This window comes from Trachurus japonicus, chromosome 9 (assembly GCF_045865225.1).
Source record: "Trachurus japonicus isolate A0001 chromosome 9, Traja_1.0".
NCBI classification, from domain to species: domain Eukaryota; kingdom Metazoa; phylum Chordata; class Actinopteri; order Carangiformes; family Carangidae; genus Trachurus; species Trachurus japonicus.
In genome coordinates this window covers 29,044,969-29,054,999 of record NC_140915.1, presented here as the reverse complement: position 1 = coordinate 29,054,999, position 10,031 = coordinate 29,044,969, and the positions used below count along the sequence as shown (strand labels likewise).

The window sequence follows — 10,031 nt, the reverse complement described above, 5'->3', positions numbered from 1 at the left end:
CGCCAGAGGGCGCTGGCATATCAACACACCGGAAAGTAGCCGCCATTTAACATTAAGAAGAAGAGGAGGAGGCGCAGCAGGCGTTGTGTTCAGTTTCTCTTCAATTTACACACACTGACGATATTGTTTTCAAAGTATGCAGTAAGAAGTAAGTGATAGCCGTGATAGCAGCTTGTAGTAAACTATATATATGCAGGAGCGCAGACGTAAAAACCACGTTAGACTCATGTTTATCACGTCCTTTACTCCTCTGGTAGCAGCCGCCGCTTCATGCTAGCTAGTTAGCTTCGCGTGGACTTTTTGTTGTTGTTGTTTGTAACTATAATTGTCATAGACCTCATCAGCTGATCGTAATCCTCTGTGTTACTCGGACGTGGACAGGTAACGTGGTGTCGTGTTAGCTGTTCGTGAGCACGATGGCCACCCAGAGAGTGCTGCCTCAGAGCAAAGAGACGCTGCTGCAGAACTACAACAAGAGGCTGAAGGACGACATCAGGTCCATCCTGGACAACTTCACTGAGATTGTCAAAACAGCAAAGGTACGCAGACATAGACACTGCCCTCTCTTCTCCTGTCAGTATTAACAGAGCACCACTTGTTTCATGTCTCATCACCGCCTTCATGTCTCTCACTATGGTCTGTCTCCAGATAGAGGAGGAGACGCAGGTGTCTCGAGCAACTCAAGCAGAGCAGGACCATTATGAGATGCACGTGAGAGCGGCCAACATTGTAAGTACCAAATGTGAGAAGGGGGATTGTCCATCACATCTGTTTATAGATATCTGGACACATTGACATTTCAAATAGTGTCAAACTATAGTCATCAAGTAAATTTGTTATAATGTAAGCACATGATGCCAGCATTTCACCTTTTTTCCAGTGATGTTTGCTATTTTTTAAACAAATGTAACTTAAGCAACAGTAATACCTAGTACCATATGTATGTGGCCAACTGTTCCTTTTATAATTTTTCTCTGGATAACTTTCAGGTTGGAAATACAATCTTATTCCATAGTGTTTGTCAGTGTGTGTGATGTGTTAGGTTGTAACAACTCTATTCAAGCTATGTGGCTTTTATACTGAGCTCATGTTTGTTGTGGCTGGACTGTTTCACCTCCACTGGGAGGATGTAAGATACAATTGGTTAGATGAGAGCAAATTTTGAATGACCAGCATGAGGTTGGGTCTGTTTCCATCATACGTCACAATCAGTCATTTCTAAATGCATGTCCCTCGTCTGTGTCTTTTACATCAGGTGCGTGCTGGTGAGTCTCTGATGAAGCTGGTGTCTGACCTGAAGCAGTTCCTGATTCTGAACGACTTTCCCTCCGTGAACGACGCCATCAGTCTCCAGAACCAGCAGCTCCGCACGCTGCAGGAGGAGTGTGACAAGAAGCTCACCTCACTCCGTGACGAGATCGCCATCGACCTGTATGAGCTAGAGGAAGAATATTACTCCTCCAGGTACAAATAGGCTCATACCTGTCCCCATACCACCACCTCTCTGCTGTCCCATGCCCAGCACCATGTACTGTACTGTCTCACCTGTTGCCATTCACTGCTGAGCCCAAGGAATGGTTAAGTACTGCCAACATCTAAACCTGACACCACTTTGTGCCGAGTTAATTCCATCGTCATATTCAAAACGGTACCATTCATCAACGCACATCATTGCTGAGGGTCACTGTGATGGAGTTCATCTCATTAATTGACTTTACATTGTTACTGATTCACAAGTGCCTTGACTTTTCTACTGCTCTATAATGCCTGTCAGAAGTGGTCAAAGTGGAGCAGACTTTAGCATTAAATGGGTATACCACTGAAAATCAGAAGAGTAAACTTATCAATCTCTTGACCAATTCAGCGTGTACTTTTGGGCATTCATTGCAGTTCACTGATGCAGTTTTTCTGAACTGGGTGTATTTCTATAGAGTAATTACACTCATCATTTTCCTGGACTGTGGCTATCAATAGGCTTGTAACAAATACTGTCTGGTACATGGGAGAGACACTTGCTTTAATAATAATGAGGTCTCGTAGTTCATTAATACTTAAATATTTAAAGCTGAATTAACACAAAGCTTTGCAGGATAAGGGTATAAAGAGAATTACTCATTAAAGGAACTAAAACTATATAGAGCATAGATTTGATCAAGAAAATCATTCATTTTAAGATTATTTATATGTAATATTTAAACTATAAATAAAATGGTGGTGCCCTATATGCTACATTTTAAGGGTGGGCTGTGGATGGATGTTTGTTATACAGTGTGTAGTAGGTCAAAGTTGAAGCTACATTGAAGACTTTCTGAAGCAGATGTTTCCTAAAAGCAAATAGAGGATAATCTATTTAATTGATTCCGTCCTAAGACCATAAGATGTAACCATACAAGTGGTTGTGAATCACACACGGTGTGGTTTTTTATGTGTATTGGTTTGTGTCAGTTGTTTCAATAGACCTAGAATAATTAAGAAATAAAGTAGAGACAAAACCCTCTAGTAGTTTGTCTTGTTTTCTGTGAGAAAGTATGAAGACATGTCTCTCAGTCCTGTTTGGAGCATGTTGGGTGTGGGCCTTCCTTCCTCACTGCACTCACTCTGCTTTGTCCTCCATGAGCAACTAATCCCACCTTTTTTGCCAAACTTAAACTCAACAGTTGATCTTGAGTCACTCCTCTAAACAGCCAGCCATTTCATGGGTTAATGGTTTCCATTGCTTCTGCATAACCTCCATGCTTCTATCGTACGTTTGCCTTCATGTGCTCCTCTGTGTATGAATGTGCTTATTCTGACCTCCTGCTCTCGTCTGCTCCTCTCTTTCTGTGCTGCGCTGACTCTCTGCCTCCTACTGGTTTCTGCTCTGCAAAGCTACAGTCAGTGGGACAGCTCTGATCTGCCACTGTGCGAGGCCTACCGGCAGCGAGACAGTTGGGCCTCCCCAGGCAGTAGCTGCAGTTCTACCCAGGGTGACAAAGAAGACATGGACGGACCTCCCTCACAGGAGACAAACCCCCAACACCATCTCAACGGACACGGGACTGCCTCTATTGAGAAACAATGAGGAGGAAAATTGGATACTGACTGCAGTACACTTGTGCTCAGTTTGGACAACAGCGTTTGGCTAATTTCACATTGTGAAATAGCGTCTGATTATGTTCACCACTGTTTTGTTTTAAGGCCTCAAACTGGACTAAAACTTCGGCACTGAGCTAGTTTTCCTTTGCATTAATAAGTATTGCATTACAACAGTTGAATTAGGAAACTACGGAACAAGATCAAAAGTAACATTCCTCAGTTTAATTGACTTTTGATACACTATATTCTGTATACACTGACAAATAGTGTACCTTTGTAGCACTGAAATACAGATATACTTTTTTATATTGATATGTTGGACTTAACTATTGAATGAGTGTATGTTGTCATACATTTAGTTTGTAAAATTTTGCTTTTTGGAACATTCATTTCTGCTTTTGTACTCCACCAAGCACTGATCAAATTAAACAAGTCGAATGTTTGTGGTTTTATCTTTTTAATTAAAACTGCTTTGAAACAATAAGACAACTCACAACTTAAAGGTGAAGCTTCATAAAGGACTAAAAAAAAAAATCAGCAATTCAGAGCAGGACTACCAGTTAATTTGACAATCCCCATGTCCTTCCTGCATTTCCTAAAACACTCTGGTCTTATTCGTCTAAATTCTTGAGAATTAGACAAAGGTTACTGATATGAGCACACAAGATTTCTTCAGGATGAATTATCCTTTAGTGAAACATATTCCAGAGGATACACTGTCTACAGATAAAGACACAAGGCTATATACAATATTTACAACACAGTCTTGGGAATTCTGTCCTTAACAGCTGCTTTGGGAAACTAGCCAACAAATTATCTTTCAAGTTCTTAAAAGCAGCAGTTCCTCAATATCGTCGATTCATCTTCTTGAACTTTTCATAATGGTAGTCATCTGTGGCTTTCTCGTTGTTGGGACGTTTGCGGTAGTTGGGTGGTGATGATGCTGTACATTAAAAAGAAATAAATCAGATTTCCTCATGCAAGTATTTTATTATTTGTACAAATGTGTCAAAATGGTCTTACCTAATTCTAAACAGTCTAGAATAACACAATATGTATAAGCTAATGCTCGTAGGAGAACAGTGTGTGACTGAGGTGTGTGCAGTTTTTTACCTTCTGGACCCGGTTTCTCTGTGTCGCCGACACGCAGCGGTCTCGCCTTGGGCTCTTCTCTGTGTCTGTGATGCCTCTGTGGCGCATTCACGTCCTCATGATAGACTGAGAAAATAAACACAGTCAGACAACCTCTCACCTCTTGTTACCTCTCACAAAGACCCTCACTGTTAAGAGACTGGCAAAACTCACAGCGGTTGTGCTGGACGTAGTTGACAGCGATGTTGGTTGGCACAAATGACGTGCCGTGGTCTTTTTTCTTGTTCCTTTGTTCTGCCAGAAGCTTGGCTTTGGCCTCTTCTGTATAGATAATATTCTTTATCTTTGCACTAGGAAAGAAGTTACAGAAGCAAAGTTACATCCCATCTGTCTGTTCATCACTGCCTTGCCTCAATACAGCATATGTCTCTCTTTTCAAGGTTAGATCTAAAGGATCATTTAAAAACTTTTCAATACGCACTCAATGCCAAGGTCGACTTCAGGGATCCCACTCAGCATCTGATTGGATAACATCTCCTCGGTCTTCTTGGCAGAGTTGACGCGGATGTTCTCAGGCAGCTCATACAGGTGGTCCTCTGCATTCTTCACCTTAATTTTCTGTTCCTCAGCCTCCACCAAGCCCTTCCTCTTTTTCAGCTCTGTCTCAATATATTTCATCCTGTGGGGTGACATGCATTTTTATGAGTCATCTGAGTAAATATCCATAATTGCTTCCTAGTGGTGATTACAACATTCATGTTGTGTTAGATCTTCTGTCTGCACCTAAAACATAAAATCTGATCTTTTTTAACTAAATTGAGTTTTCTAACTCAAACATGCTGGCCCTTCACATTGAGATAAAGCTAGTGTTGAATATTATTGTTCACCATGTACACGGACAAATCACTTGGTTCAGGTTTTGAATATAGATTAATGTGATCAACTAACTGAAGTCTTACCACAACGTTTCCAGACTCTACACATTATTCATTTTTGAATTAACACTATTGGAGCAAGTATACATACATGTCTGCATCCTCGTCCCTTCTGTTAGTTTCAGCCGAGAATGAGGTGCCCAGGTTGAGGTCTGTCTCCTCCTCTGTCCTGCATGAGAAACAAATGTCCTCTTGGGTCAAATCAAGTGTGCTGCTCAGGTCATGTTGTTGTGGCATACAGTAATAGTACATTTAACACTGCATCAGGATAATTAAAGCAGTCATGGATTTACTTACATGTCCCTGTTCCTGTCTTTGACTTTCTTCATGTCAACAACACCTCCAGTCTTGAGTTTAAATGGGTCATTCTGTAAGATTTTTTCATAATTATAATATCATTGAATCATAAGCCACTTAAACAATAATAATTTTGACATCAATAGTAATCCACTTACATCAATTTCAGCCTCTGGTGGCAGTTTCTCTCCAACCAACAGGGCAGTTACACTAAACGAAAGGAAACCATGAATAACAATTTCATCTAATATGTTTTTTAATACACTTCAGAGACGAACAACAGAGCATTACATTCACGTTACCTGACTCCGGTCTGTCGTTTCCGCAAACTCTGAAGCTCTTTAGCCTCTTCTACTTTGGATCTAAACCAACAGGAAATACATATAAATTGAATCCCATTGCAATATATTGTCTTAGAAATACAAAGTTAAGTCGAATACAATGTTTTTTTGATACATGGAGCCGTCGACCACGTTAACTCAACGTTACAGTAGGCGGTGTTTTTGTTCACTTGAAGCACTTTACCTGACTGCTTCAGTTGTCTCTTCCTCCTCTGCGTCTGATGAGCCTCTTCGCCTCCTAAAGTTTTTGCCACACGGCATTTTGATGATATTCAACGTTATTTCTTTGCCCACGAAAAAACTCGGTAGCAGATAGCTAAGTGGAGAAGACTTCAACAGGCGCACAATAATATTGCGTCACCTCCGGAAGGAGGAACTGCACTTCCGGTCCCTTTAGGTAACCATAACAAACATGGCGACTTACATGCAGGTCGGCAGGTTGTTGGCTATTTCAGCAAGACTTACGCGTCCGTAAGTTTACTTGTTTGTCGGTTGTCGTGATGAGATGCCCTGTCGTTTATATTTTAGATGCTTGTTTGAATGCACTGGCCTCTTAACAACCAACATGTGACTGACGTTAAGTACTAGCGGCTAACTAGCTAGCTGAATCAGTGTGTGACGCAGGCAGATTACTTCTCAGATATCGTGTTGAAGAGCTTTGACTCTTCTAGTCACAGTCACTTATACTATTAAAAAGCTTATTGACCCCCTTCAAAAATTACCTTCATGAATTCATGCATCCCATGCAAGGTAGAGTCTGAGCCTCCTCAGACTCCACATGGATATTTAGACACTGAAATTCAGGTTTTTTTCTTTTCTTTTCAAAACTGCAAATGTGGCCTGACACATATTACACGGCTAAGGTTTCTGTCTTGTTGGAAATGTAATCGTCTTGCAACTTACTGTTTGATTTGAGATTTAAAAAAAAAAAATTACATAGATTTAACCATGTACACATCTCAAAATAATACATTTACAGCAGTTAATTTCTTGCAGTCTTTATACCTGAACTTAATTTAATTCTGAGGGACATTAAATGACTTAGAAATTTTACTTACCAAATCTGTGCTTTTCTCTAAATCTCTTGTTGATTTATTTGCTATGTGGCTTTTACCATAAATCCTGTCTCAGATAGCCTATATTAAATGAACTATAATAATTGCTCTTCACCAAATGACAGTATGCAAAGGCTGCACCAGACATGGTTTTACTTTGACATGAAACTGACATCATATTGTTTGTGATTTTGGTAAAGATTGTGTATCTTAATTTCTGAAGGTGTGGCTTATGAAGAGAGCAAAGCACTGTGATTGACATTACAAAATGAAGGGGCACTGTTGTGTTTCTCTGTCTTGCATCATGCTTGTGTTACATAATGTTCATTTATATTGTGTGTTTTGGTATGTGATTTAAACCCAATAATAGCAAAATTCTGCATTTTACAGGGTAGAATTACCAAAACGCAAAAGTTGAGCTACATTACAAATTCAAATACAGATGTGAAATGTATTGTTCTCCTTGGCCAGGATTAGACAAACACTGACTCTAATATAGAGTTTGTGCTTCACTGGCTATTGTAGGGCCTCTTTGCCAATGTAAAAAGCTGTATTATTTCATTCACTAATGATTTGCGTGTATTTGTGACTGTGCACAGAGGGTTGTTAAACTTCTCATCATGTGGAATCTGTAAATGTAATTGTCACTGTAGTAACTTTTTGTATCTTTTTTTTCATGTGCTGTCTCAGTGTTGCAGCCTGTGGATATCAAAGCGCCGGATTACACTGGCCTTCACACAACCATAGGGTCACAAACATAAAGCCACAAAACCCCCAATGGATTGTTCCAGGTTTGTATTCATGCAGCATTCCTGTGGCTTTCTTAATATGTAGACAACTCTATGACAGATGTTACACTCTTGGTGTTTTATCTGTTTAAAGGAAGGACCATGTTTGTGCAGACACAGGACACACCAAACCCGAACAGTCTGAAGTTTCTGCCAGGTCGTACAGTTCTTGAAGAAGGAACTATGAATTTTGCTGGACCTCGTGATGCATTCTGCTCTCCTTTGGCCAGGTACATGACTTTTTGTACAAATGTTTATGTGAATGTATAATATGAACTGCTATATGTATAAGGCACGGTTGTTAGTGTTTAAGCATAAAACCCATGAGCAGTTTAATTTCTTTACTACACTAACTGTAAAATAAACTATTCAAATGTTTAAAAAAAAAACCTGTATTGTTTACAGACAGCTGTTTAGGATTGATGGAGTCAAGAGTGTCTTCTTCGGGAGTGACTTCATTACCATAACAAAGGTGAAACCAGCGGCAGTTTAGGTGCACCTCATAGTGTTGCATTATGTAATGTTAATAGCTGTAGTAACATTTTTTCTTTGTTCTGTCCACTTAGGCTGATGGAAACATGGAATGGAAAGTGATAAAACCGGATGTATTTGCTGCCATTATGGACTTTTTCACCTCTGGACTACCAGTTGTCAGTGAGGACAGCAAACCCAATGTCGATACAGGTAAAAAATTTAATCCATCAGTGTTGGGAAAACCCTGAAATTGAACCAATAGGAAAGGTTTTCTTTTGCGAAAAAAGCTCCACCTCTCTTTTCAGCAATATCAGATGACGATGATGAAGTAGTTGCCATGATCAAAGAGCTGCTGGATACTCGAATAAGGTAGCTGCTTATCATGATGTGCTTTGACGTTAATATTGGTTCCATGTCACTGCAGCTCCTTCTCACAAATCCTGGTGTTTTGTTTATCAGACCAACGGTGCAGGAGGATGGAGGCGATGTTGTGTATCGGGGGTTTGAGGACGGCATTGTTAAACTGAAGCTGCAGGGCTCTTGTACGAGTTGTCCCAGTTCCATTGTTACGTTGAAGAGTGGAATCCAAAACATGCTGCAGTTTTACGTCCCTGAAGTTGAATCAGTGGAACAGGTTTGTTCTCCTGCAGGACGATACTCTGTTTACTTTCTGCTTAATTTAGTAACACATGTTCACCTTATTTCATCACTGATATTGTGTACATACCTGCTCAGTGAACTGATCTAGTCCTTTATAGAGGTGAACAGTATCTATAGTAGCTATATGACGTTGTAAAAACATTAAAAGTGATAGGCATTGCAACAGGTTTAGTTTATCACTCTGAACAGCGGTATTGCATGAACAATCTGTTGTCATTACCTGTTAACTAAGGGAGTGTTCAAATAAACTGTAAAACATATTTTGTGTTTTAAATAGGTTTCCTAATTGAAGTGCAGTACTAATATTTCAATCTCTTAACTAAAACTAAGCATTATGTGTTTGTCCACAGGTGAAGGATGAGGAAGAGGAGATGAATGCTCAAGCTTGAACTGCACTGACACCAGAACCACATTTACACATTCCCCTCTCTCCCGTTGACCTGCTTCACTTGCAAGAAAATGAGCTGTTGTATGACATAGCTGTGTGAAAGACATCATCATCATTGTCATCATCATCATGTATACAGATGTGACAGCTGATTTTGGTAGCTGTTTGAAGTATTTAAAAAATATATATAGAACAGAAGAGCACAGCCATTGAAAATGATGACTGTAGAGCCGAAATGAATTCAGCTTATTATTTCACACTGTTACACATTTCCTCAATCAGTCACTAGCCAAATCAGCCTGTAGGTTTCAAATATATACAGAGCTGTATGTTTGTAAATAAAGATTATTGAAATATTTTATAATTGTACCCTGGCTTCTGTTTTCTTTTCTCTTTCCCCATTTTTCATTCATTTTTGTATGTTCATTTATACTGTAGAAATATTCTTTATTACAAGCATCCATCAGTGCACATTAGAGTAAAAGTATACTAGTTTTTGCTTTATTAAATTAGATTTTCAACATTTTGTTTGATCATGTTTAGCTGTGGATTATCTTTACAATCTAAATGCCACATTTGACAGACTGAGATAATGGTTTTGAAGTTATACAGTAACTGAGGTTGGGAATGAGAGCACTAAGGTCAGTGACGTGAAGATGAGTTTGTCCATTGTCCATTGTTTTTATTGTTTTCACAACATAACAAAGAAATACAATTACATGCACTGAACAAAAATGTCAGCCCCCCCCTCCAAATTATTTCAGTTCTTGGTTCGGGATCAGGTTAGTGAGTTAGTCCATTTTATTGTATAAGGGGAAAAAAGAAGAAACATATTATGCAATATTAGGCTCCGCAAAGTGCCACTGTTCACCCGTCCCCAGGCTCTTTCATGATCACATGTGACAAATCTGTTCTTAATACATAGT

The 10,031-nt window shown here is 39.5% G+C and overlaps 3 protein-coding genes across 4 annotated transcripts; 2 read left to right on the top strand and 1 right to left on the bottom strand.

The window, feature by feature from the left end:
- The first annotated feature begins 39 nt into the window (after positions 1-39).
- med22 (mediator complex subunit 22) lies at positions 40-3,513 on the top strand. 2 transcript variants are annotated; one of them, XM_085787192.1, is made up of 5 exons: positions 40-148; positions 382-539; positions 649-729; positions 1,256-1,464; positions 2,869-3,513. In XM_085787192.1, the coding sequence occupies exons 2-5, from the start codon at positions 417-419 to the stop codon at positions 3,059-3,061; spliced, it is 606 nt and encodes a 201-aa protein (XP_085643318.1). In that variant the 5' UTR covers positions 40-148; positions 382-416; the 3' UTR covers positions 3,062-3,513. The 2 variants fall into 2 exon arrangements, with proteins under 2 accessions (XP_085643318.1, XP_085643319.1); XM_085787193.1 differs by having other exon boundaries at positions 2,875-3,273.
- Positions 3,514-3,515: 2 nt separating this feature from the next.
- Positions 3,516-6,078, bottom strand: c9h9orf78 (chromosome 9 C9orf78 homolog). The gene is made up of 9 exons (XM_085787190.1): positions 5,925-6,078; positions 5,702-5,761; positions 5,558-5,609; positions 5,400-5,470; positions 5,194-5,271; positions 4,649-4,846; positions 4,381-4,517; positions 4,189-4,293; positions 3,516-4,018 (listed from the first exon to the last, which is right to left on the bottom strand). Exons 1-9 carry the CDS (start codon positions 5,999-6,001, stop codon positions 3,921-3,923), a joined length of 876 nt encoding a protein of 291 aa, XP_085643316.1. The 5' UTR covers positions 6,002-6,078; the 3' UTR covers positions 3,516-3,920.
- Positions 6,079-9,474, top strand: nfu1 (NFU1 iron-sulfur cluster scaffold homolog (S. cerevisiae)). The gene is made up of 8 exons (XM_085787191.1): positions 6,079-6,211; positions 7,486-7,586; positions 7,678-7,813; positions 7,989-8,055; positions 8,150-8,267; positions 8,363-8,426; positions 8,517-8,691; positions 9,068-9,474. The coding sequence occupies exons 1-8, from the start codon at positions 6,153-6,155 to the stop codon at positions 9,104-9,106; spliced, it is 759 nt and encodes a 252-aa protein (XP_085643317.1). The 5' UTR covers positions 6,079-6,152; the 3' UTR covers positions 9,107-9,474.
- Positions 9,475-10,031: the final 557 nt, after the last annotated feature.

Bases quoted from the DNA above. Each gene is read 5' to 3' on its own strand.
- med22 (XM_085787192.1), top strand. From the start codon at position 417: ATGGCCACCCAGAGAGTGCTGCCTCAGAGCAAAGAGACGCTGCTGCAG. The intron at 540-648 runs GTACGCAGACAT...GTCTGTCTCCAG, and splicing joins AGATTGTCAAAACAGCAAAG to ATAGAGGAGGAGACGCAGGT. The intron at 730-1,255 runs GTAAGTACCAAA...CTTTTACATCAG, and splicing joins ACGTGAGAGCGGCCAACATT to GTGCGTGCTGGTGAGTCTCT.
- c9h9orf78 (XM_085787190.1), bottom strand. From the start codon at position 6,001: ATGCCGTGTGGCAAAAACTTTAGGAGGCGAAGAGGCTCATCAGACGCA. The intron at 5,272-5,399 runs GTAAGTAAATCC...TTTCTCATGCAG, and splicing joins AAAGACAGGAACAGGGACAT to GACAGAGGAGGAGACAGACC. The intron at 4,847-5,193 runs GTATGTATACTT...GTCACCCCACAG, and splicing joins AGGGACGAGGATGCAGACAT to GATGAAATATATTGAGACAG.
- nfu1 (XM_085787191.1), top strand. From the start codon at position 6,153: ATGGCGACTTACATGCAGGTCGGCAGGTTGTTGGCTATTTCAGCAAGA. The intron at 7,587-7,677 runs GTTTGTATTCAT...ATCTGTTTAAAG, and splicing joins CCCCCAATGGATTGTTCCAG to GAAGGACCATGTTTGTGCAG. The intron at 8,427-8,516 runs GTAGCTGCTTAT...TTTGTTTATCAG, and splicing joins CTGCTGGATACTCGAATAAG to ACCAACGGTGCAGGAGGATG.